The sequence below is a fragment of the Aspergillus eucalypticola genome (genome assembly GCF_003184535.1).
Source record: "Aspergillus eucalypticola CBS 122712 chromosome Unknown BO83scaffold_23, whole genome shotgun sequence".
Classification (NCBI taxonomy): Eukaryota; Fungi; Ascomycota; class Eurotiomycetes; order Eurotiales; family Aspergillaceae; genus Aspergillus; species Aspergillus eucalypticola.
The window spans coordinates 1-23556 of NW_020290297.1; the positions used below are offsets into that span (position 1 = coordinate 1).

Consider the following 23556-nt stretch of genomic DNA (forward strand, 5'->3'; position numbering starts at 1 on the left):
TATGAAGCGCAGAGTCAGCATGACATGGATGCAATAATTCCAGATTGGTGGGGGAAATAAAGGGCGGTCGAGCAAGCAAATAAATAGAATGGGAAACACCTTTCAATGATGCGCGAGTTCTAGTTGCACTCGCAGATAGTAGAGAAAAGAGCCATGCAGAAGGTTGGCTCAGTATGCACGCGATACAAAATGCGGGCGGCAAGTGCAAGCAATGGGCTAACAAAAAGTGGAAGTATAGATAGTGAATCAAGTGCGGAGAAAGCGAAAGAGGAACGTGGAAGGGCTAGCTGACGTATTCCCGCGGCAGTTCAGGTAGACGGAAGAGTGTAAGGGAAAGGAGGGGAAATAGTAAGTAGTCGAAGGTTGGGTATCAGGCTTGGCCCAGTAACCCAATTGTGAAAGAGTGGAGGACGAGACTTGTCTCTAGATAGGCGAGTGTACCTGAGAAGGCATGTGCTGGGCCGATGATAATAATACGAAGGGAAGAAACTAATCACTAATAGGGGGAGGAAGAGGGTGGATAGAGCGCTGCGTAAGTAAACGCCGTGACGCGGTACGGAGCAGTTACGGAGACTCTCAGTCACTGCCTCACAGTAGAATCGGGCCCTGAGTGACGTCGGTGCTTCTGCCATGGCATGGCCTGAGCTGAGAGGGAGGACCCCCTTCCACTTCGAGACTAGCTGTCTAGGGCTGCAGCCCTCGTGGCTGAGTCAGCCCGCGTGGTGGTTTGGACCAGTCATGCCTGAGGCATTGTCTATGACACCTGCGGGGTTGGTGTCTACGGTGTGCCGGAGAACGACGTGACCGCACCTCAAGCATAATATCACCTCATTCATTCGTGGTCTCCAGGATCGAATTGCTTCCCCGGCCTGACATCTCCACTCCCACGAGTCAATCTCGACCAATTTCTGGGTGAATACCCTCATCTCCGCTCTTGCACCTTTTTCTCCTTCTTCCACCAGCTCAATTGGGTGTGTATACCCCCGAATTGCTTGCTTCCGAGCTCTTCCACCCTCCACCTGCTAACCGCGGATATCGGGAAAAAAAAATCAGCTGTCTAGACGACAATGCTGTACAGAACCACTGCTGCCCGCTCTGTTCTCAGGGCTATCTCGAGCTCCAATGCCTCGGTCGCCCGCTCGGCCCTGTCCAACAATGTCTTCAAGGCTCCCTTGACCTCTTCCGCTCGTTATCCCGCTCGCCCGACCACCTCCCCCAGCCTCGCTCTGGCTGCTCGCAAGCCCGTCACTACCGCTCTTGTCCGCTATGCCTCCACCTCCGCTAAGGTGAGCTGGGAATGAGGCGAATTGATTACTACAATTGATTCAATTTGCTGATCGAAGATCCACAGGAAGGCGAGGAGCCCGACATGATGGCCGGTATCAAGACCGAGGCTGTATGTGTTTCCATTCTTCCCCAGATATCGCTACTTCTGCGGGGCAACTAAGTCTCTCGGCGATACCTCTGGAGTCCAATGCGCTAATGACTATATCTCAACCTATAGAAAGTTATCAAGGACACCTTCAGCCTGGAGGCCGTCCCCAAGGAGGCCCTCTACCTCGGAATGGCCGGTGTCATCCCCTACGTTGCTACTTCCCTGCAAACCGTTGCCCTCGCCTATGAGGTCAAGACCGCCGCTTTGGCCGGTGATGGTCTGATCTTCTCCGGCCAGAGCGCCGAGTTGATGCTGCACATGATCGAGCCCATCCAGGTCGGCTACGGTGCTGTTGTAAGTAACCCAGCCTCAATCTGACAGCAAACCCCACTTGTCCCAAGAATACCCCAGCTAATCAGACCACCCAACAACAGATCCTCTCCTTCCTCGGTGCCATCCACTGGGGTCTCGAGTGGGCCGGCTACGGCGGCAAGTACGGCTACAAGCGCTACGCTGCCGGTGTTATCGCCCCTGCCGTTGCCTGGCCTACCCTGCTGCTCCCCGTTGAGTATGCTCTGATCTCTCAGTTCCTTGCCTTCACCTTCCTGTACTACAACGACGCTCGCGCCGCTGCTGCCGGCCGCGCCCCCGCCTGGTACGGCATGTACCGCTTCGTCCTCACCTTCATCGTCGGTGCCAGCATTGTTGCCAGCTTGATCGGCCGTGAGCAGATCGCCGGTACCCTCAGCACTGAGCACACCATCAAGGACAAGATCAACGCTCTGATCTTCCTGCAGAAGAAGGAGAAGGAGGAGGTTGAGGCCCGTCGTCGCGCTGAGCTCGAGGATGCCGAGTAAGGGATTAAAATTGATTGATATATCAAAGTGTTGGTTTATTTTAATTCCCTGAAAAGTATATAGTACAAAGGGCAATTCGGAGAAATTGGGGGGGGGGAGAAGTCGTCCAGGCTGTCTGTGGCAAGCATGGTTGTGATAAAGTAGAAATCATGTCGGGTCTTTATGTGTGAGATGTAGTTTTATACTACTACTGTTTTTTATTTTGGGTTGATGTGTTTTTTGTAGATTACATGCGAAATCAACAACGCCAGCAGCTGCTGGAAGTTTCATTTGTTTGTGCCATGAGAGGCGGATATCATTCTATTATTACTGTAGTACTATTGACCCAGTCAATGGGGGTAATAGTACTCCGTATTGAGGTTGTCATCACTGTGATGAGCTATCAAAGTAGTAACTGAGTAAAACAGTCTCTCATGTTTAGTAGGTTTGGCACAATTGCACAGTTCAATCATTTCAGTCTACCACCAAGGACAGTCAGAGCGCCAGTTGAAGGTCTAGCCAGACATCACACCGACCCCCGGAGATTTATATATAAAGATAGTATCAATTGAAGTCAGGTGACGGTGTCTACTAGTAGTAACACCAAACCCAATCCAAACAATTTACCACCTACTTACCAAATAGTATCTATCTACGGCATGTACCAAGCACTATAAGTAGCAAAAGGCTGCATATACGGCCGAGAAGGAAAACAAAAAAAGGTGAAATAAAATAAAATAAAATTAGGCAGGGAGTGGGGCCCCGCCAGCAAGGGTAGATAGATTGAAAAGGACAGTAGTACGTATGTAAGTCGGTTGGGTTGAAGAAATTCCAATCAAATCCGGCAGAAAAACGACCTACCTGACCCGAACAGAAAAGGAAAGTAAGACGAGAAGTGCCCAGGCTCGTCGGAACTCCGGGTGGCTTTCTGCGGTAACAATGTATAAAACCAACGGTATACCGTATGCTTGACTAAATGCAGGTAAAGTAAGGTAATAAAGATAAGGGTTGGGCGGGCGCGCCCAACGAACAACGAACGAACGAACGGCAGGTCTGGAATGTGGCATGCAGGGTTGGACGGACGGCATTTGCTTTCTGCAGTGTCGGATGTTCCGAACGAATCCGAGTCGTGGGATATAGAGTGTGTTTGTTCTGCGATAGGTAAGTAGTATAGTAAGTAGTTCAGTCCAGGGGGGGGGAGGTAGTAGAAAGAGTTGGGACTGGGTTACTATGGCGTGTGATACGGATGTGTGCTGCTTGTGCAGATCAAGAGCCAACAATGACGACCGGAACGGGGAGGTGCCGCATTGAAACAGGTTTCGGGGTTGACGATGTGCGTGTGTTGAGTATGTGTGGTGGTGGACGGCCGCCGCGGGTCTGGATCCGGTTGTTGCTTTGCTGTGTGTGTGTGTGGATGTGTACACCTTAGGCATACATCCACATGCTTGAATCGGGGGATCTAGTAGCTAATATGGGTAAATAGTTAATGGTATCTGGCTAGGGGGTCCTTTGTTTCGGCGGACAGGGTATGTTTCTTCGATGGGAATTGGTAGGGATGTGTCGGCCCGCCCTTTTGGGGCGAGACGAGCCCGTGGTCCAGGGCGATAAAAACGGATGTGGCTGATGTGATTGCGGTCCATGGATGACAGGTTTTCCCCATATCAACTTTGCATCATTGGGGGATGATGATATAGATCCTTGGCGGTTGAGCTTTCGGGGCTGATAGTCTAGTGAGGTCATACTTGAAAGGCGAATGATTACATAGATGACCATATTGGAAGCTGAACCTGTTGATCTTCTTCTCCGCTCAATTTGGGGAGGACCACAACGGTTCCTGGAGCAGTTGCTTCGTATACCTGAATAGGGATAGATGGCAGATCAATGTCGTGGCTAGTTCATAATGGGCGGGCGGGTTTGGGATTTCTGCTGGCTGGCTTGCTTGCTTGCTTTGCGTTACTTGGGAGCTGTTTGTGTCGGTGGGTGTGATGTATTGAGGTGGCCCTTAGGAAGGTCAAGTCCGGTCGAAGACGTCACCACCCGGGAGTTAGACTTGGGGGCGGCCCTGCCGTGGCGGTTCACTATACGGACGGAGAAATGTAGGCAGGCGGCATGATTGATTTCCATTCCATGGACGCATATTGGGACTGTCATTTAATTCTCCAGGTAGAGATAGGGAAGTCTGAAGCGATTTGAATTCATCGATGGATTGAAATCGTGGTACTGGGGTTGGGATAATTAATCCTACTATATTTTGGCGCGTCTGGACTGGTCCGAGCAGAAGAAGAGTACTGGAGTTAGCCGGAACGCCAGGACGATAGCCGGGAGAATTGGTCCCGTGGGACCCCCCCCCCCAGCCCAGCTGCTAGGCTTCCCTTCCTCCCCAAGCCAAGCCGAACCGAGTATCCGGATTGTAAAATTTCTCCGTAAATCACAGGGCCGAACGAGGTGGCCTCCCCCATGTCTCTCTGCCTAATGGGGAATGGTACAGCGGCACGCTAGAAGGTCGCCAGTCAGGGGAGCCGACGGTCTAGAAGGCCAAAGTAAAATGTGATTGCAAATGGAGAGCAGGGGACAACACATCCATTGAGATGGATGGATTAGTAGTCACTTGATCGCTACTAGTATGTACGGTAGTTTATGTACGTGCTCCCGTGCTTTAAGAAAACGGGTGAACTGTGAAGGGACTACTATCTACTATTACTCAGAATGGGCTGAAGATCTTAAGCAGCGCAACAGCACAGCAGGACTATCCGAAAACGACAGGCGAAGAAAAGAAAAAGGAGAATTATCCATTCGGTGTTCAAGTGATCAGAAAGAAAAACAGTAAAAAAAGGAAAGAATATTGGAGCCAGGGGTCGAAAGACCCCGGTCTAGATCGCCGATTGCTTGAACAACTCGTTAAAAAGGGACTAGCGGGAGAAAAATGGACATTGTCATGTGCTCGATCGACAGGAATCTAGTAATCTATCTAGTCAAAGTAGAAGCGCAGAATCCCATAGTAGCGGAGTCGGAGACTCACCCGCAGAGCCCCTCTTTTTTTTTTCTTGCGCGTTTCGCCCTCAAGTCGCGACATTTGTCCACTCAGCGCCGACCCCGCCGTTCTGGTTGTTGAGTCGGATCCTTGGCAGGGATTGTTGTCAAGGGGGAGCGGAGGTCGAAGGGGCGCAAGACGAGAAGACGGTCTACGGTCTCTGGGGCAGATGGACCGGAGATCCATTGGGTTCTAGGGATGCCGATTGTAGATCTTCGAGGGGACATGTCGGTATACAGGCACTCATAACTGTACACTGCATCCTGAATTGTCCAGTTGTTTAGTTAGGTCGGGCAGACTTACGTATTGATGTACGATGCATTGATCTGGCATCTGCGGTTTTTTTTCTTGGTATTCAAACAAGGAATCGGATTGATAGATCAGAATGCGATTGATTGTTTAATTGTGAAATTGAACATAGGATTTGGCGCGAAACCATTAATTACACCAATTAAACCAGCGATATCGGGAATAAGAGCAATAAAAAAAGATCCAATATCAATATCACGATGAATATCAGCATCTGCCATGTTTCACATCGCAATCTGAGCAAGTCAGTCAGCCCTTAATTGCTTGTTTTGGACCCAATGGAATCCTGATGTTCTCTTCCATATGGCTCCGTGTTCGCGGGTGGTTCTAGGCACAGACGCTAGCTAATGCGGGTGGAGGGATTGTCCTGGAAACAGAAATCCATGGAATTTTTATGGGTCCGCCATGAGTGTCATGTGGGAGCCCAGCGACTATTCTTAGCGCTTGTCCAACTCTGGAATACTACCTACTCGGTCTGCTGGGTCGGATACCTTGCCGATGAGAGAAGATTGAGGAAAGTAAAGAAAAAAGAGGAAATGAGTGAACTGTGAACTGTGAAACCTTGTCGGCATTATATCCGGTCGTTTGGGTCGAAAAGATGTCGTGACAGCTGGAGATAATTGCATTTACATAGTGTTCCTCGAATAAGTTACGATCAATATCTATCAATTTCTACTGTAGTGAACTGAAACTTTCAAACACAAGCGATAGGAACGAATCAAGAGGGGAAAAAAAAAAAGAAAAGGTTCAATGGAGAAATCTGAATCCATCCACAACCTGCCAGGTACTACTGTATTCAGTAGTGACTACTTCAGACGGGAATCTGTAACGCCGATGGAAGCCCACCGAATAAGCTAAAGAGATAAGAATGGCGAGTGACCAGGGGTAAACCTTCCTAAAATCACCCAGAAGGCATGGTTGCCATCCGCGTAAGGGGGGAGGAACGGAGAACCTTCACAAGTGTTCGACAAGAAAAGACCAACGGGGGGCATGAGGGAGGGGCGAGTGTCAATGCTGACGACGGGCAGTGGTCGTCTGATCAGAAAAAAAATGATGAGAAGGGCCCAGAAGGGGAGGAAGGAAGGCAAAGATTAGTGGGAAAGGAAGGGGATTACCCATTGCGTTTTTCCCTTTTTTTTTTTTAACCCTCTTTTCCTCTTTTTCCTTTCCCCCACGCCCCCACTTCTCCGCCATGGACGAACGGGGATGCGCATCCAGCAGATTGCCAGATTGGGTACTCGCCGCTAGTCCATTGCACCTGCTCTTCTGACCCTCTTGTTTTGTCTGTCTGTCTGTCTCTGTATTGGTATTGAGTGAGAGTATACTGCCCCCCTCCCCCCCCCCTCCTCTCTCCTCCTCTACTACTACCTCTTTCTAGTGTTTCCCCGGGCTAGTCCAGTCGATAGCAGCAGGTACTGGTACCGTACTAGCGATCTAGTCTAGGTCGGATTGGACTCGACTCGACCTTGGACCTTACTTTCCGGCAGGAATACCACCTAGACCCAGGGGATTCCCCGGAACAAGCTATGCATGACCCAAATCCTATCTGGGGGGGGCATTTTTTTAATAATTTGATTGAAAAGGGAAAAAATTGAGGGACTACCACGCAAAGAATTAAAATAAAAATAATAAAATAGAAAATCTAAGGGAATAAATTATCAGCAACCCCGAGGACAACGTGAACAAGAAGAAAAGAGGTCCCACCGAGTTGGATAAAGAGTCTCCCTCATCCTGCCTCCAACATCTCTTGAGCCAGATTTAATTGATTCCCTTCCGTTCTGTTCTCCTTCCCTTCCCTTCTACCCGTCGCCACACCCCAATAAACCACACCCGGTCTTATCCAGTCTTCTCTGTGACCTCATACCCTCTCTCTGCGGACACTCTCCTCTCTTCCGGTCCCTCCTCTCAACCTTCCTCCAGCCTTTCAGCGGTCTATCCACACCTGGCGCCTCCTCTTGTTTCTCCAGATTCACTCTCGGATCCCTCTCCACCCAATCGGTTATCACGCATACGTCACCATCCGTCGCGCTGGGTCCTTGCTCTCTTGCTGCTCGCTGCTCTCATACCTGCACACTCTTGGATCTGTACTACTTGCACTATTACTGGCTTGCTGCAACTGCCGCCACCGGGAGTCCTCATTTTCGTAGTTCCAGCCTTACTACTCCTACTATCCCCCACCCCACTCGTCCGTTTCTTCTTAAGTATCGGACTAAGGACGTAATCCTGTTTTCCTCCTTTCTATTTCAATACCGCCACGATTTCTCCAATCAGTTCTTCCCTTTTTCAGGCTCTGCCTTCCTGGTCGCTTCTATCATCCCTCTTTAGGAAATCAGAAGTCGGAGCCTCAAAAGCCCCTCCCACCGCACAAATGCAGAAATCACCCACCATCACTTTTGACTCTATCGCTCTCCCTGATCCTCTCAATCCCCCCACCAAGAAGACCAGAACCCCACCAATTACTACCTCCAAGATGAGGAATCCTTTCGATATGGCCGACCTCGACTCCGCCGTCGAGCAAGAAGAACCCCAGCCTTTCATGGACATTCACGCCTACCAGTCGCATGATGGCAATCGCTCCCTGTTACAACCCAACGAGAACCGTCACGGAAGCAGTATGAAGGATCGCTTTATCGGTGCCATTGACACCGGTACCACCAGTTCCCGTTTCATTATCTTCGACTGCACTGGTGTTCCTGTGGCCAAGTACCAGATGGAATTCCGCCAAATCCACGAGAAATCAGGGTAAGTCTCACCATTCCAACCATGGTCCATCTTCATCTCGCTTATGTCTATTTCCTACTTCTTAGATGGCACGAACAAGACCCCTTTGAACTCGTCGATTCCGTATACACCTGCATTGAAGAAGCTATGAAGACCTTCCTCGCACTCGGTCACTCCCGGGACGATATCGAGGCTATTGGTATTACCAGTCAACGTGAAACAACAGTGTGCTGGGATTGGGAGACTGGCGAGCCTCTACACCACGCAATCGCATGGCCAGATACCAGAACCACTGGGTTGGTTCGAGAACTCAAGGCAAAGGAGGGTGCGGATGAGCTATCAAACATCTGCGGCCTTCCCCTGTCGACATACCCTTCCTCCGTCACCCTCATGTGGATGCTCCGCAACCTCCCCGAGGTGAAGAGGGCATATGATGAGGGCCGCCTGGCTTTTGGTACCATCGACACCTGGCTGTTGTACAACCTGAACGGTGGCCCAGAGGGCGGCCGGCTAGTGACTGACGTCACAAACGCCTCACGAACCATGTTCATGAACCTCGAAACGCTTGATTACGATGATAAGTTGTTGAAGTTTTTCGAAATCGACAAGAATAAGATCAGACTGCCCAAGATTCTCCCTTCGTCTGACCCCGAGGGCTACGGGTGGGTTAGAGACGGCCCGCTTGAGGGCATCCCCATCACAAGCTGTCTCGGAGATCAATCTGCTGCCTTGGTCGGTCACTGTGCCTTCACTCCCGGATCTGCGAAGAACACTTATGGTACGGGCTGTTTCCTTCTGTATAACGTTGGTGAGAAGCCTGTTATCTCCAAGCATGGCTTGCTTGGCACCGTGGGCTTCCAGTTAGGCAAGCACCGCAAGCCTGTGTATGCCTTGGAGGGCAGTGTCGCTGTCGCTGGAAGTGGTATCTCCTTCCTGATGAACAACATGGGTTTCTTCCGTGATTCCCGTAAAGTCAGTGAGGTCGCTGCGACCGTTCCCGACAGTGGCGGCTGTGTCTTCGTCACTGCCTTCAGTGGTCTGTTCGCACCCTACTGGATTGATGATGCCAAGGGAACCATCTGTAAGTTCACCCGCGTTCTTCGCCGTTCTTTGTGAGGAAAATAGTTACTGACTTTGATTCAGTTGGTATCACTCAGCACACTCAGCGTGGACACATTGCACGTGCCACCATGGAAGCTGCCTGCTTCCAGACCAAGGCCATCTTGGATGCCATGGAGATGGACAGCGGTCACAAGTTGTCGGAATTGGCCGTCGATGGCGGTATGAGCAATTCCGATATCTGCATGCAGGTAGGTTACTCACATGATTCTTGTCACCTGATCAAGGGAGACTAATGCCCCCCTCTTAGACTCAAGCCGATATTATTCAAATCCCCGTTGAACGCCCGGCCATGCACGAGACGACGGCGCTGGGAGCCGCCATCGCAGCTGGCTTCGCGGTCAACATCTGGAAGGATTTCAGCGAGCTCAAGGACATGAACCGGGCCAACCGCACGACCTTCCTTCCCCATGCCTCCCCAGTGCAGAGCAAGAAGATGTACCGTCAGTGGTCCAAGGCCGTCGAGATGTCACGTGGCTGGCTCGACACGAATGATTCGGAAGAAGAAGAAGAAGAAGGACAGAACGGTGCATAGTATTCTTCTTAAACCCACGTCATAGAACGGTGGCTTTGTCTTTTTCAACATTTGATTCAGCGATTTAGCGTCTTGATTTTCTCATTGCTTTGCACTCGGGGTTACGGCATGGCTACTTGGGTCCTGGGTTCGGCCTGGCACAGGTTCAAATTTCTCTGGGGATACCTGGATTCCACATCAGGTACATTATCGGTATATATAGCTGCACGGTACTTACCTTATACATATTCATGTCATTGATATTTCAGATAGATATAATAGGAATGACGTCTGATGATGAACAAGACTTTTTTTACTTCATATTAAGCGTAATTGTAGCCAGAATAACTACGCGAACTTACTTGATATACATACACAACATCGGCATCTCGCATGCCTTCTACAGTCCAGTAAAAGAGTATAGTCATAGTATTTGATCTGCCCCAACATGAGAGACATGAGATTCATAGTAATAGTATGTATGGTATGGTATCACAACTAACCCACAAAACCAATATAAATAATAAGGGAAAAAAAAATTTACCCATCCCACAACCCAGTGAGATAATAAAATGTATGTATCCGATCAATGCTAAAAAAATCTATCAATCTACCTCCCCTCTGCCTTCTCAACCAACTGATCCTCCAAGCCCATAGGCTCCCAAATCTCCTTCGCCTTCTTATTCTGCACCCAGACGACATCCCCCTGCACAAACGCCACAACACCGCCCTTACCCGTCGCACTAGCCGTGATGCGGAACAAAGGCTGACCGTTTTGCGGATGCGCTTCACGCAACGGCAGCATAATGAGGCCTTGTTCCATGCACCATGATTCGAGAATATCTTTGAAGGCGACTTCTTCGATGATTTTGGGTTTGCGGGGTTGTTCTGCTGTTGTTGTTGGCGCAGCAGCAGCGGGTTTGTCTGTGGGTTTTGTTGTTGCGTGTTCGGTGGTGGTGGTGGTGGTAGATGAAGGCGGAGGAAGTTCAGCAGCGGCACGATCGCCGAGCTGGGAGGCGAGGTCCATAGTTTGGAGACCCTTGTTCCATTCGTCGTCGACGATGGTGAGGTCGTTGATATCGGCAGGGATTTGAGTGCGCCACCAGGTGAACCATTCAGCGACTTCTTCGTAGTTGGGGTCGTTGGTGAGCCAGATGTAGAGAATGTTGTGCCATTTAGGGAAGAATTCGGCGACGAGGAGAAGACCCATGACGTTTGCTTTGAAGAAGTCTTTCCATTTCAGGACGTTTTCGAGGGCTGTGAGGTCTTGGTCTTGTGGGTTGACTTCGAAGTCTTCGCGGAGGTGGCGGCCGAGGCGCGGGAGGAGGTGGTTGCGGAGACAGGTGTCGAATTCGGAGCCGAGGGCGTCGCGCCAGAGTTCGATGCCGTTGATTAGTCCCTTGTTGAGGTCCCAGCTGTCTAGGACGACGCGGAATTTGCGCTTCGCGTCGGAGAGGAGGCCCGTGGGTTGCTTGGGGTTGGTGTGTCGCTCGTCGAGGTATTGGAGCCAGGTGAAGAGCCACCAGGGGAAGCGGGAGCTGTTGGTGGATGAGGTGTGGTGGCGGCGACTGCTGCTTCGGGGTTTCCAGTCTTTTAGACCGTTGGTGAGCTTGGGGACGACGAGTTGGTCGAGGACATTGGTGTAGACGAAGGAGGGGAGGAGCTCTTTCCAGGCGACGATGAGGGAGGTTGCTGGGGCGGGTTCGTATACATCCCAGTCGTTTAGGAGGGCGGAGCGTACGCGGGGTAGCCATAGAGTGTAGATCATGGTCTCGTAGGGGGAGGTGGATTGTCGCTGGGTGTGTTCGGTGTTGGCTTTTCGGAGGAGCAGAGGTTGGAGACGACGTAGGTTAGATACGAGGAAAGTTGGGTCCCTGAGAGGCTCCCATTCTTCCATCGCTTGACGGAAAAGAGGATGGAGGGCTGCGACGGCCGTTTCTGGCAGTCGGTATTCGTCGATTTCGTTGCGATACTTGATCTCCATGGACTCGAGCTTGTCGGTGATTTCGTCGAATTTCGCTCGAGTGTCTTCCTTCTGGAAGATCTCTAGCTGCCCGATGGCTGTGACGAGCTCCGACAGCTGGTCGGCCTTGAGCTGATTCGTATCTAGCTGTTCCACAACTTGGGCTTCCTCTAGCTCGATGTATTTCTTCCGCTCTGTCAGACCCTTCCACTCGTCCGCAAACGCTTCTAGGTCGTTTCGAGCGCGTTGCGCGATCTTCCAGGCTTCTCCTTCTCCTTGGGTAACGAATGTCTGCGGCGTCATCAGACCAGCTGTAGACGTGAGCAACTTCTGGTCCTTCCCAGTCGCATCGATCAGCGACTTCAGCACATTCGGAACTTCCAAGCCCTCCATGTCCTTTTCCATCTCGCGCGCAGTCCGGAACTGAGGCTTCGCGCGAGCCACTGGTGTCCCTGTCCCGCTCCGGCCCTCTCGTTTGCGCTCCTCCTTCTTCTTCCGTCGCCTCTTGCGCTCTTCATCTGAGCTGTCCTCGACGGACTCGCCCCGGAGAGCTGCTGCCCGTTTTTCCTCTTCCCGCGCTTGTTTTGTCTTCTCACGGACTGCACCCAAACCGGCACCCGTAGGACGAGCCTGGGCCTCAATCGGGTTGACGATACCTTGACCGGAAGAACCCAAACCCTGTCCCTCGACGTAACCCATCTTGGCCATCATGCGCGCGGCGAAGGAATTGCCTCCGGACATTCCTTTGCTAGCATTGTTGCCGCCACCTCTCATCGCTGACTGCGCGGTATTATTGCGGGGGTTACGACGGGCGCTTCCCAGCCCGCCGTAAGATGGAGGCGACTCGGAGCGAGACGACGCGCGAGCGAACCCGCGAAAGCCCATGGTTGGGCGGTAATCTTCTTCTTCCTCTTCATCGGAGCTCATGTCGGCGATCTTGCGTTTTTGGCCGGCGTAGGGCGAGGATGAGGGGGACTCCATGGCCGGGCTGGAGGGCGAAGGGCGGCACAAAGTAAGGGATCGAGATTCACGGCGATGAAGGCGAGAGAAAGCCCGGCAGCATGACGGAGATTGTGATTGAGTATGGATGGATGAAGCTAAAAGAAGGTGGATCCAAATGCCGGGAAACTTCGGCGCGGGGAAATGCGCCCTCCGAAGAAACAAGCCGTTATGACGTTGAACTTCTTCATCTCTCCTTCTTCCTTCTTCTCCCTTTCTTTCTTCAGCAACTCTCCTCTCATCTCCTTAATACCCCCGGGTCTATTGTAATAGTGCATCTTGCTCTGTTCTAATTAACGCTCACAATGGCTGCTTCCCTCGTCCGCACCTCTGCCCGTACGGCCCTGCGCGCCGGAGCTTCGGCTACTCCCAGAACTGCCGGCATGGCGGGCTTGACTTTTGCCCGCGGCAAGGCTACTCTCCCTGACCTGTCCTGTATGCATTCCCCTGCGATTATAGAGACATATAATAGAGCTTGTAGTGACTGAACTGACTCCCTGTAGACGACTATGGCGCTCTCGAGCCCTCCATCTCCGGCAAGATCATGGAGCTTCACCACAAGAACCACCACCAGACCTACGTCAACAGCTACAACACTGCCATTGAGCAGCTCCAGGAGGCCCAGCACAAGAACGACATTGCCGCTCAGATCGCTCTCAAGCCCCTCATCAACTTCCACGGTGGTGGTCACCTGAACCACACCCTCTTCTGGGAGAACCTTGCTCCCAAGAGCGCTGGCGGTGGTGAGCCCCCGTCCGGTGCCCTGTCGACTGCCATCAACGACACCTACGGCAGCCTGGAGGAGTTCCAGAACAAGATGAATGCTACTCTTGCTGCTATCCAGGGTAGCGGCTGGGCCTGGCTCGTCAAGGACAAGCAGACCGGTCACATTGGCATCAAGGCCTATGCCGTAAGAATTCACCATATGTGTGAAGAAAGCTTTCAGATTGGCTAACCTTTTCGCAGAACCAGGACCCCGTTGTCGGCCAGTTCCAGCCCCTGCTGGGTATCGACGCCTGGGAGCACGCCTACTAGTAAGTGCACCTGCCCTAACCCGTGAAGATTATCCGAAGCTAACATCATTTTCTAGCCTCCAATACCAGAACCGCAAGGCCGAGTACTTCAAGGCCATCTGGGAGGTCATCAACTGGAAGGCCGTGGAGAAGCGCTTCTCCGCGTAAAGCTTTTCTTATGATATGAACTGTATATTGACGCGGCTTGATTAGCGATTGTGGATCTGCGTATTATGTGTACTACTGGATTTGGAACTAATCAGGCTCAACCTGATGCCCTAATGCAAATTCTGTATTAATGGCACTCCTCTCTGCTCTTCGTTTCTCTCTGTAAACAAATAGACTCATGTTCTTCATCAGCCACAGTGGCTGAAGCTCGGCAGGTGGCGGATGCCAGTTCCGTAACATCCGGTAAATGTAATACAGCGCCGATCATGTTTCACATTCGCTGCATCGCCGGCTTCATCTTCATCTTTATCTTCTCTTCGTCCTCCCATCTTCTCCGCTTCACCCTTCAGTACTTCCCCCCAATGTCCGATGACAGCCCGGGAGAGAGGCGCGGCTTCCGCGCCTTCTTCGCCAATGCCCTCCGGCCCAAGAAATCCCGACAAGTCCTACGCAAGGGCTACAGCGCATCCACACCAGACCTCCGAGCCGGCTTCGAGCGGCCCAGCACCACCAGCGAAGATGTCCCTCCGCTGCCCTCCCTGGCGCCATTGGAGGCCCATCGCCTCAAATACCGAGAAATAAACGCCAACAAAGACACCCAACTCGGTGAAAGCCGCGATCACACCGAACTCCTGCACTCCATCGGCGTCCAGGACATCGACCCTTCAGACCCCTACGCCAACCGCTCCGAGTTCGACAACCGTCCTCCAGGCGAGCCTTTAATCGCCAGTCTTACCCCAATCCTCTGGGCAGAGATCTGCTCCTATCTCGATCCCGCCGACCAAGCCAGTCTCGCCTTCGCCAGCAAAACCCTCCTCTCCAAGCTCGCCCCGCTTCAACCCTGGCAAGCCCTCAATGACCCTTCCAACCGCGAATACCGATCCGACTTCCTCGTCTCCCAAGACCGCTACCTCCCCCATCACCTCCTCTGCTTCCCCTGCGCCCGCTACCACCGTCGCACCCAAGAAGGCCACGAGAAACTCCAACCCGCCCATGTCGTCAACCCGCTCTTCAACTGCCCCAACATGCGCAACTCCCTCCTCCCGCCCCCGCGTCACCGCATCACCCACGGCCGCACCCTCCCCTTCAGCTTCGTCCAACTCGTCATGCGCGCCCACAACTTCTCCCCCTCTTACGGCCTTCCCCCGGATTCCCTCTCCCGCCGCTGGCGCCGCGACGACTGGTCCCACCACACCCGCTTCCACATCCACAAAGGTCACCTGCTGATGCGGGTAATCAGCACCCGCTTCGCAGACCCAGACCTCCCGCCCAGCTCACAACGTCTCCTCCTCTACTCCCGCGAAGACTACTGGCCGTATTTCTCTGCATGCGCGCACTGGCGCGATGGCGAACTCATGAACGTCTGCAAATGCGCCCTCACTCACATCCCCAAACCCCGCGACACCTCCGCCCTACAGGGTCTCGAACACCGCGCGAAGGACCTCATGGCGCGGCGCATCCACAACCCTAACTCGATTACCACTCTATGCGGAAAATGTCGCCCCATGCGCCGCTGTCCGGAGTGTCCGTCCGAATACCTCGTCGAGATCAAGTTGACCGAGGATCGCACGGACCCGCGCTCCTTGCACTTCCGACATGCAATTGTGGTCACTCGGTGGTGTGACCTAGGTGACGGGAAGTCACCGCGGCTGTCGAGGGAGTGGGCAGCGTGTAATGGGTTATTGGAGGGGTATGATTCGTTTCAGATGCTGGGAAAGCGGTCTATATCAGGGATTTTTGAAGCTTCGATTACGGATGATACCTTACCTGGACAGAGGATTATATCGATGAATCCGAAGGGGAAGAAGAGGGGAGAGGATGGGACGGGGTGGTATTGATTGTTCATTTTCCTCTCAGAGAAAGAAAAAAATGATCATGTTGGAGTTTTGGGTTTCAGGTATGTATGGGAGTTTTGTATAGGGCTGGTTGCATTGGGTATGGCATGGCGGACGGCATATTTACATAATTATATTATATAGATTGACAACACAAGCAAGGCAAAGCTAGACTGGGGTAGGCTAAAATATGCAGGACAGGTTAGGACAGGCGTGTATGGAGTACCGCGTTTACTATCACTACTTTAGTACTTCATATTATCATATTGCATCTTATCATGGAAAATGAAGTGTCTCTCATACTCCTACGAAACTACTACTAGTAGTTATTACTACTCAATTCCTTATGGGACAGATACTAATAAACACATCTATCTGCATATTGTAATATATTGTGTACTTCACATCAGATCATCCTTCCTAGAAAAAGTATATGGTCAGATCAAGAAGCAGAAAAAGGCCTTCCCGAATCTCTAGAGTGTCTTTACTAGATGACCCTTTCTAGTATACCATCCTCCCTGTCTACTTAGGGTATGTATGCTCAATCACCGTATGATGGGATGATTTAACAGCTAGGTTTTTTTTGAGTCCTGCTAAGATTTCGTTCTTCCTTTTCACAATATGTCTTGGATGTTACGCCCTATTGGAGAGTGTATTGCCTGTTTGTTATGGTGAGGTGATGATAGATGCGAAGTATTGGTGTGTATTTGGGGTCACGTGTTTGGGCTCGCTTTTTGTTTGTATGGTGTTGCATAGTTTAAAAGATATGGAAGTTACTCGGTAGTGTATAGCATTTAGATTACTTGTTGGATTACCTATGATGGAAAGAACGATGTTCTGGGATTTCGCAGGAACGAATAGTTGGTACGAACCACTGCTTGAAATGCATGGAGAACGAACGATCAGAACGTCAGGTATTGATGAAATCACCAAAGCAAGAAGCACAAAATGATATCGTGTGCCAGCCAGATACCATGTGTATAGCAAGCAACAAAGAATTAGCAACCACCTCTAATGGCCCAAAAATAAAACGTCAGAAACGCGGTACTCTCTGCTGCGCATGCAATACTAGTACAAATCCGTGTCATCAGACATGTAACTCATGGGGTATCGTGATAGATCATAAACAGTCCCGGGAAAGATGCAAAGGAAAACAGAAAGTAAAGAAAGAAATTTTTGAAAGCGGGATAAGGCAACTGCCAGTTTAGCCACGACGAGCCCGTCGGTCGATGTACCTTGGTCGTCGGCCTGTTTCTTCGTCGTGGTTTGAATGTTTGGACTTCGAGGCAATGTCATCAATGGCAACGTTCATCGCGCCCATCTCAATGGTTCTACCGGAGTCAGAAGCACTCTTTCCTGACTCTGGAGTCGCCCGAGGAGGTCTGCTCTTGACCAAGGCAGTACTGGGCGCGCTGGCCTTCACTGGAAGCTCTGGTTCCGCCTTCTTCCCAAGCCCGCTAGCCCCTTTCACCCAGCTGAAGATTCCAAGGGAACTGCGCCGCTTGTGGTCCTTGGGGTCGGGCGGCGGCGGTTTGGCCCCTGCATTGTTCATGAAGCCGGATTCGGTAAAGGAGTGTGGCAATGTCCGATGAATATCTCCCCGTTTGGCGTCGGCAGGCATTGGCACAGACGAAGAAAAACTGGAACTATTGCTTTCGGCTTTGGAAGCCGTCTTCGTTGGTTTGGCCGGATTGTCATCGCGTGCTTTACGAATAATGGGAGCAGGAGCTCCATCGTCTGAATCCGAACCATCGAACATTAGGGAGGGCTGGAGACGACGAGGAGGCGCCGAACGTGCAAAGAACGGAGGGCGGATGCTAATCTTGCGTCCGATCATCCGACGATCTAGTTCGGGCCCAGGCTGCAAGCCAGACTCTAGCGACTGTATATCCAGTGTGGGAATCATGGGAACATCCGAGTCCCTGATGGTGGAATCGATGCTGTGCCGACGACCAATAAAAGAAGACTGGCTGGTGATTCGCGTCTCCTGAGGTCGGGGGTTTTTCGATTTAGGCACAACAGGCATCATAGCAGACTTGTCCCGTCGGCGTTTGGCATCCGGCTTAGAAGCCTCAACCCAATCTTGGGGCGTCAAAGGAGGTGATGAAGACAAGGAGCTGTCAGATTCATCCTGTGCCATGGACCCATAGTAGCTATTATCGAGCTTTGAAAGAACCCTGTCAAGGCCTTCACCATTGAGAAATGCATTCTGGCCAATGTACCCAAGGCTCTTCTTGTCCAGGGTTTCCGGGCAATATAGCCTTTTATCCCGCGATGTGAGGCTGTTCAAGGGGAAAAAAGTAGGCGATTCTTCCTCATCGGTGTCAGGTCGATGTAAAGTGGCATCACTTACATTCATGTCCACGCTACCAACCGCTGCACTGTTAATGGAGTTACGCCTCGTTGTAAGTGCCCCTGCAGAACGCGGACGACCGTGTCCGGCCGTCATAGCTTGATCAACAAGGCTCTTTTCCGCAACAATGCTGCCGTTCGACCGGTTGGGACCAGTGGCGTACGCCGTACTCATAGTGTCTGGAGTAGGGGGTAATCTCGAACCTCCAAACACGCTATCCACTCTTGTTTTCTGGCTCGAGCTATTGTATGAGTCACTGTCAAAGCTTGGTTTACCCGTCTGCCTGAGAAGATTTGAGGGCAATATATCCTGCTCCGGCACATCTTCCAGGAAGGCATCACGTTGTGGCTGGATCCAAGATTCAATCAGGCTCTTACTGGAGGACTCCTCAACCGTTCCTTTGGGAGCCTCCGAGACCCCTGATGAGTCTCGCTCTTTAACCGGGATAACCAATCGATCGCTTGCTTCTTCATCGTGCGGGTACAATTCACTGCATTCGCTCAGAGCACTGAGCCGTGGGGACTCTGGCTCGAGGAAATCGCTCATAGATTGCAGACTCTCTGATTTTGTCATGTCACTCAATGCTGAACGAGACCGGTCGTCAGCAGTAGTTGAGGGGGCCTGCAGTGTTGTGGGGCTCTTGTGATCATCGGATAACAATGAAGGAGCTCGCTTGAGCTGATGCGAATCCGAAGATGACCGCCGATGCTTCGAACGGGAAGTACCCCGCCACGAGGATGTTCTCTCCGGGATGTCAATAGCGGCAAACGTGGTATTCTGCCTGGGAGTCGTAGCACCGGGGTCGTCGTCTTCGAACCCGCGAGTGGTAGAAGGTGTCGATGGATTTTCACCAGCTTCCAATTGGGCCACTTTATTCTCCAGAAGGCAGATCATATCAACAGCCTCCGTGATTGCCTGGTCCCGCTTGTCAACCTCATGTCGTAGTTGCTCGTTGGATTCCCTTAGTCGCTGATTGTCTGCCTCGGCATCCCTCAGTTCCTGAACCTCGTCTTCCAAGCCTCGCAGGCGCTCGAGCTCCTCTTCCAGTTGCTCCATACGCTGTAGTTTCTTCTCCAAAGCGGCCATTTGTTGCACACGGTGGAATATTTCGAGCTTCAAGTCGAAGTTTTGTTTGTTGATCTTGGAGACGTACTGCCATTTGGTCAGTCAGTCTATAGGCCACATGGATCGAATGACCCAGAAACAACTTACCTCGCCCATTTCTCTGACCCCCATTTCATGCGGCTGCCTGAGACCCGACGAAAGCGCGGTCTGAATTTTCCGCTGTTTCTCCGAGCCCACCTCTTCCTGCGATTGAGATCGGGTTTGCGACTGGGACTGTGCGGGGGATTGAGATCGAGACTGGGGCCGGGTGTGAGATCGTTCTGGCGTGCGCGGGGCGCCCTGACCAGCGTCCTCCGACGTAGTTCCCTTGGGAACTCGATTCGCGCGTTGTTCTTTGAGGAGATCTTGGAGAAGGGCCGAAGAAGGGTTGACGAGCGATGGAGGGGCAGGTTCCGGAGTACCTGTTTGTCCATCACTAGTCAGCGTGTGCGCTCGCTCCCTCCGGCGTGAAGTCTGCGGCGATGCCATGTGCGTACCGGCTCCAGATCGCTGCGGCGTTCTCGGCGTTGCGGTCCTGGGGGTCATCGACATTGGTGAAGCGTCGTTCAACCACGATATTTCTATAGTCCTATCAATACCACTGCACGCCCGCTGCTGGGAAGAATTCCGCACCTGAATTCATTTGCGGCGAAGAGTCCATGGCGACGGTTCCCTTGACCCGGGCGAGGGCAAGAGGCTTTGGGGGAGCAGACCGGCCTGCAGGGGAAGGTAAAATCAGTCCAGTGTCTTTTGTTTGTCTCAAGTATCCCTTGGGTGACAATCAAGGGATGAGAGGGTAGTCAATAGCTCACGCTTCAGCTTCGGTTCGGGTTTGAGAGAGGCCGTATCGGTCGGAGGCGAGGTGTTTGAAGAGGAGGGAAATGAGCAATGGCGCAGGGAAGAAGGGGCAGTTGACTGCACCGAGATGCTGCTCCGTCTTTGGATATTTCGGTCCATGTTGCGTATGTGTGTCTGCGGGTGAAATGGGCCAAAGTTGCCTAGCTAATGCGCATAATTGACAAGATGTTGCGCGATGCCAGTTAGACTGCAGTAGGTTCGCAGGATCGTATCCACTAGGCGCGAGTTCGTTCAGAAGGATCGGGGAGGGAGTCGACCGATAGAGCAAGGAGGAAAAAGCAATGTCTCAGGCGGAAGGTGAGAAAATGCGACTAGGAAGGGCGATTGGTGACGAAACTAGGCCCACTGCGCGTCCAAGCGTCTAGTGGGAACGGCGAGGAGAGGGGAACCAGAAGTGGAGGAAGTGTAAGTTCGGACGGGAAGAACAAAGAAGGAAGCGAGAAAAAAAAAAGAGGTCAAGTCAAGACGTGAGGGGAGCGAAAGAGAAAAAGTGTGAGGAGAAAGTGTGACGAGTCGATCGTTGGATCCTCACGGCCAAGAAAGGGGACCGAGTGACAGGAAGATGATCTCCACACATGCATCCATCCATGGAGGGAGGGAGGAGGGAGGGATTAGTTAGTGAGAGCGATCCGGATCTTGAGTTTCTCGGTATGTATGCATGCAGGCATGCGTTGGATTTGGGGGAAGTTACTGTGGTATGGACGGAAGGTTGCCAAGCAACAAAGAAGGTTGACTGAACAACGAAATGCCAGCGAGGGGGGGGAGGAGCAGAAGAATTTGAGGATGAAGTGAATGCGTGATGATGATTGTGATGAATGCAAGCAGGCGGGTAGGCCAAGTAGGCAGTCTGAATGGTCTTGGATCGAGAGAGGGGAAAAGGCGTGCAAAGCAACGAGATAGGCTCAAGGAACAAACGATCGCAGGGCACTAAAACCCGGGCTAAAATGACCTTAGCGGAGCACCAGCAAGTCAGGAACTGGATCCCGGTCCCGGTCGCTCTTCCCACCATCTCCCCAGTGGGTTTAGTGCGGTTTAGTGCAGTGGATTAGTGGATGGTCTCCGATGGCTGGGCCGGCTGAACCTGAACTTAAGCTTCCAATCGCCTTTCTCCCTCTGCTATTGTCCTGAATTTGAGGACCACCAATAGATAGGGTGGCTGGTCAAGTGTAGTGGTTGGAAAGCCCGTACCTTTTACTATATTTTCTTGTTACCACACTCCATCCCTACTGTAACCTCTCCCTATTGCTCCATCCCTCAGAATTGATCACACGCATCCTTACGGAGGATATACAAGGATCGCTACCACTGAATTGCAGGGACGGGAATCATCAATGTCAGTGCCCTTTTCCCCCACTTCATCGGCTAAAATCTCACGATTTCACTACCCCTCCTCGCCATCAATCTATCTACCATCTATCTAGTATCTAGAATTGCAGCAGAATCTGATCCGTCAACTTGCCCTCCTTTTTTTCCTTCAAGCTGCCCCACGTTCCAGGGACCCATCGGCCGCCCGTGGTTCTCCCCTCCCCACTATACCAGTCCCGTCTGCAATCATCGTCTCATCATCCCCATCGCTCTCAGCTTTAGTCTAGTCCTTCATCCATCGCCCCCGTGACAGATAACTTGCCCCATCGTTCTTCCCGTGGCTCGTCTCGGACACCCAGAAATAGATTTTCTTTTTTTTTTTCTCCTGTTCCCCTTTTCCTTTTCCAATCTTTCCAACTGTCCCCAGCTCGTGGGCCTTAAAACACAACCCCTCGGTTATGCCGGTCGTAGGCGCTTTTTCCTCCGCCAGTCGGAGTTGACATGTCCTCCCAGTCATTCTTATCTCGGTGGCATTGAACCCGTGACTTCCCTCCATATCTCCGGAGCACGGAGTACAGTACATGAAGATCATGAATCTGCGTGATAGGGTTATTCGCAGCGATTGACCGGAACTTTCAGATGATAGGTTTCGGGTAACTTGTTTCATGTTGTTCCTTCAATTAATCGAGTGCCAGCAGGACATTAATTGAGCCTTTTCATGTCTATACGGACGGAAATAAGATGTCAACCACTATGACCACATTTACCAACAAGACCTATACATAGTCAATCCAAAGATAATGAATATTATAGTCATCGCATTTTGATACTTCATAATTACTCTTAGTCTTCTGTTAAGTTTGAGTTCATACCGGCGAGCACAGCTCAACCTTTCAACAACCCATACCTTCCACCCAAAAACCCAATACTCTACTACCATAACATCACTTCTTCTTCGCCTCTCCAGCCCAGACCCGCGTCTCCTTAGCACTATCATGCGCAACCCGGAAAACTACCCACAAGCATCAGCAATCAGCAACACACAGACACAACGGTGAACATACGCTGTCTCTCCGTCTCATCCAACCCTCGCAAGAAATCCGCTCCCTGCCCTAAAGCACCCTGCGGATTATGCGCGTGGTCTGCAATGACCGCTGAGCGCTTCTTAAACGTCTATCATCATCATCATCATCATCACAATTAGCCATCTCGCCCACCCTCCCCAGTACACATAAGCAACCATACATTACTCAAAACCTCCACCAATTCCTCCTCCTCAAACAGCTCCAGAATCCGCTCACTCAGACTATAGAAATGCGGTGCTAGGGACCGCAGATCCACCGTCCGAGGATCAGCCTTCAAGGCGTTCATGACCCGTTCTGAAAGTGCGGAGGGGAGATCCAGCGTGACTAGGCGGGAGGTTCCCAGGCGGGCACTGCGATAGTTAGACAATACTACCCTCTCACTCTCCAAGATAGTAGTAGTAGTAGTAGTAGGTAGATTGAAACTCACCCGATAGAAAGCATCTCACCCAGCCATAATGGCAAATCAATGCGCGTTCCTGCTTTGATCTAGATGAAACACACACACATTTAGCAAGACACACTTTTCATGCACAAAATAAATCAACAAGCACATAAGACAGGAGAGAGATACATTTTCTCCCGCATTCCCCTCCAAAATACCAAGACCAGGTACGTCCAATTCAAACGTGCAAGGTAGTTTCTGGATAGATCGGATGTGTGTGAGAAATGAGCCCAATGCATGCATGCAGTTTCATTTTCCACCTACTTGGGAATCTGTCAAGATGGCATCAATGTCATAGTACGACATTTTCGACAGAAAAATCAACTTGTGTATAACTAGTTCATTAATAGGATTTTTAGTTATTGATATCTCTTATCCAGGTGGAGGGTCAAACTCGTCCTTCTTTCCTTTGGAGGCGCGTCCCGCATGGCGCGCTGTCACGTGCGGGGAATCTTTACTTTGCGGTTAGCCAATAAGAGGGGAGATATTTACAGTCGGTGCTACATGACTGATTTGTGGGACAGGG

The 23556-nt window shown here is 51.5% G+C and overlaps 9 protein-coding genes across 9 annotated transcripts; 4 read left to right on the forward strand and 5 right to left on the reverse strand.

Annotated features, from left to right (window-relative positions):
* The first annotated feature begins 838 nt into the window (after window positions 1-838).
* BO83DRAFT_380693 (DUF3429 domain-containing protein) lies at window positions 839-2518 on the forward strand. Its single transcript, XM_025531812.1, has 5 exons — window positions 839-971; window positions 1054-1286; window positions 1352-1396; window positions 1505-1729; window positions 1810-2518. The coding sequence occupies exons 2-5, from the start codon at window positions 1068-1070 to the stop codon at window positions 2230-2232; spliced, it is 912 nt and encodes a 303-aa protein (XP_025385170.1). The 5' UTR covers window positions 839-971; window positions 1054-1067; the 3' UTR covers window positions 2233-2518.
* A 402-nt stretch (window positions 2519-2920) lies between these two features.
* BO83DRAFT_102049 (uncharacterized protein) lies at window positions 2921-3877 on the reverse strand. Its single transcript, XM_025525866.1, has one exon. The coding sequence runs from the start codon at window positions 3642-3644 to the stop codon at window positions 3069-3071; it is 576 nt and encodes a 191-aa protein (XP_025385171.1). The 5' UTR covers window positions 3645-3877; the 3' UTR covers window positions 2921-3068.
* A 1361-nt stretch (window positions 3878-5238) lies between these two features.
* On the reverse strand, window positions 5239-5542 carry BO83DRAFT_380696 (uncharacterized protein). The gene has a single exon (XM_025531813.1). The coding sequence runs from the start codon at window positions 5467-5469 to the stop codon at window positions 5293-5295; it is 177 nt and encodes a 58-aa protein (XP_025385172.1). The 5' UTR covers window positions 5470-5542; the 3' UTR covers window positions 5239-5292.
* A 2377-nt stretch (window positions 5543-7919) lies between these two features.
* BO83DRAFT_391342 (glycerol kinase) lies at window positions 7920-9926 on the forward strand (the record flags this gene model as incomplete). Its single annotated transcript, XM_025532896.1, has 4 exons — window positions 7920-8293; window positions 8359-9353; window positions 9416-9582; window positions 9642-9926. 4 exons carry the CDS (start codon window positions 7920-7922, stop codon window positions 9924-9926), a joined length of 1821 nt encoding a protein of 606 aa, XP_025385173.1.
* A 559-nt stretch (window positions 9927-10485) lies between these two features.
* BO83DRAFT_380698 (putative G-patch domain protein (TFIP11)) lies at window positions 10486-12928 on the reverse strand. The gene has a single exon (XM_025531814.1). It carries the CDS (start codon window positions 12847-12849, stop codon window positions 10516-10518), a length of 2334 nt encoding a protein of 777 aa, XP_025385174.1. The 5' UTR covers window positions 12850-12928; the 3' UTR covers window positions 10486-10515.
* Window positions 12929-13126: 198 nt separating this feature from the next.
* On the forward strand, window positions 13127-14260 carry sod2 (superoxide dismutase sodB). The gene is made up of 4 exons (XM_025531815.1): window positions 13127-13302; window positions 13371-13777; window positions 13834-13901; window positions 13958-14260. The coding sequence occupies exons 1-4, from the start codon at window positions 13173-13175 to the stop codon at window positions 14046-14048; spliced, it is 696 nt and encodes a 231-aa protein (XP_025385175.1). The 5' UTR covers window positions 13127-13172; the 3' UTR covers window positions 14049-14260.
* Window positions 14261-14377: 117 nt separating this feature from the next.
* Window positions 14378-16153, forward strand: BO83DRAFT_380701 (uncharacterized protein). Its single transcript, XM_025531816.1, has one exon. The coding sequence runs from the start codon at window positions 14411-14413 to the stop codon at window positions 15884-15886; it is 1476 nt and encodes a 491-aa protein (XP_025385176.1). The 5' UTR covers window positions 14378-14410; the 3' UTR covers window positions 15887-16153.
* A 639-nt stretch (window positions 16154-16792) lies between these two features.
* BO83DRAFT_439619 (uncharacterized protein) lies at window positions 16793-20297 on the reverse strand (the record flags this gene model as incomplete). The annotated part of the gene is made up of 4 exons (XM_025536190.1): window positions 16793-19388; window positions 19449-19921; window positions 19974-20057; window positions 20153-20297. 4 exons carry the CDS (start codon window positions 20295-20297, stop codon window positions 17088-17090), a joined length of 3003 nt encoding a protein of 1000 aa, XP_025385177.1. The 3' UTR covers window positions 16793-17087.
* Window positions 20298-22321: 2024 nt separating this feature from the next.
* Window positions 22322-23399, reverse strand: psf3 (DNA replication protein PSF3). Its single transcript, XM_025531817.1, has 6 exons — window positions 23295-23399; window positions 23160-23228; window positions 23016-23074; window positions 22749-22938; window positions 22568-22676; window positions 22322-22515 (listed from the first exon to the last, which is right to left on the reverse strand). The coding sequence occupies exons 1-6, from the start codon at window positions 23334-23336 to the stop codon at window positions 22448-22450; spliced, it is 537 nt and encodes a 178-aa protein (XP_025385178.1). The 5' UTR covers window positions 23337-23399; the 3' UTR covers window positions 22322-22447.
* Window positions 23400-23556: the final 157 nt, after the last annotated feature.

Excerpts from the sequence above, each read along its gene's own strand:
- BO83DRAFT_380693 (XM_025531812.1), top strand. The coding sequence starts at position 1,068 with ATGCTGTACAGAACCACTGCTGCCCGCTCTGTTCTCAGGGCTATCTCG. Across the intron at positions 1,287-1,351 it reads ATGCCTCCACCTCCGCTAAG|GAAGGCGAGGAGCCCGACAT; the intron begins GTGAGCTGGGAA and ends GAAGATCCACAG. Across the intron at positions 1,730-1,809 it reads AGGTCGGCTACGGTGCTGTT|ATCCTCTCCTTCCTCGGTGC; the intron begins GTAAGTAACCCA and ends ACCCAACAACAG.
- BO83DRAFT_102049 (XM_025525866.1), bottom strand. The coding sequence starts at position 3,644 with ATGCCTAAGGTGTACACATCCACACACACACACAGCAAAGCAACAACC.
- BO83DRAFT_380696 (XM_025531813.1), bottom strand. The coding sequence starts at position 5,469 with ATGTCCCCTCGAAGATCTACAATCGGCATCCCTAGAACCCAATGGATC.
- BO83DRAFT_380698 (XM_025531814.1), bottom strand. The coding sequence starts at position 12,849 with ATGGAGTCCCCCTCATCCTCGCCCTACGCCGGCCAAAAACGCAAGATC.
- sod2 (XM_025531815.1), top strand. The coding sequence starts at position 13,173 with ATGGCTGCTTCCCTCGTCCGCACCTCTGCCCGTACGGCCCTGCGCGCC. Across the intron at positions 13,303-13,370 it reads TACTCTCCCTGACCTGTCCT|ACGACTATGGCGCTCTCGAG; the intron begins GTATGCATTCCC and ends GACTCCCTGTAG. Across the intron at positions 13,902-13,957 it reads GCCTGGGAGCACGCCTACTA|CCTCCAATACCAGAACCGCA; the intron begins GTAAGTGCACCT and ends ATCATTTTCTAG.
- BO83DRAFT_380701 (XM_025531816.1), top strand. The coding sequence starts at position 14,411 with ATGTCCGATGACAGCCCGGGAGAGAGGCGCGGCTTCCGCGCCTTCTTC.
- psf3 (XM_025531817.1), bottom strand. The coding sequence starts at position 23,336 with ATGTCGTACTATGACATTGATGCCATCTTGACAGATTCCCAA. Across the intron at positions 23,075-23,159 it reads AGGGGAATGCGGGAGAAAAT|ATCAAAGCAGGAACGCGCAT; the intron begins GTATCTCTCTCC and ends TGTTTCATCTAG. Across the intron at positions 22,939-23,015 it reads GGTGAGATGCTTTCTATCGG|TGCCCGCCTGGGAACCTCCC; the intron begins GTGAGTTTCAAT and ends TAACTATCGCAG.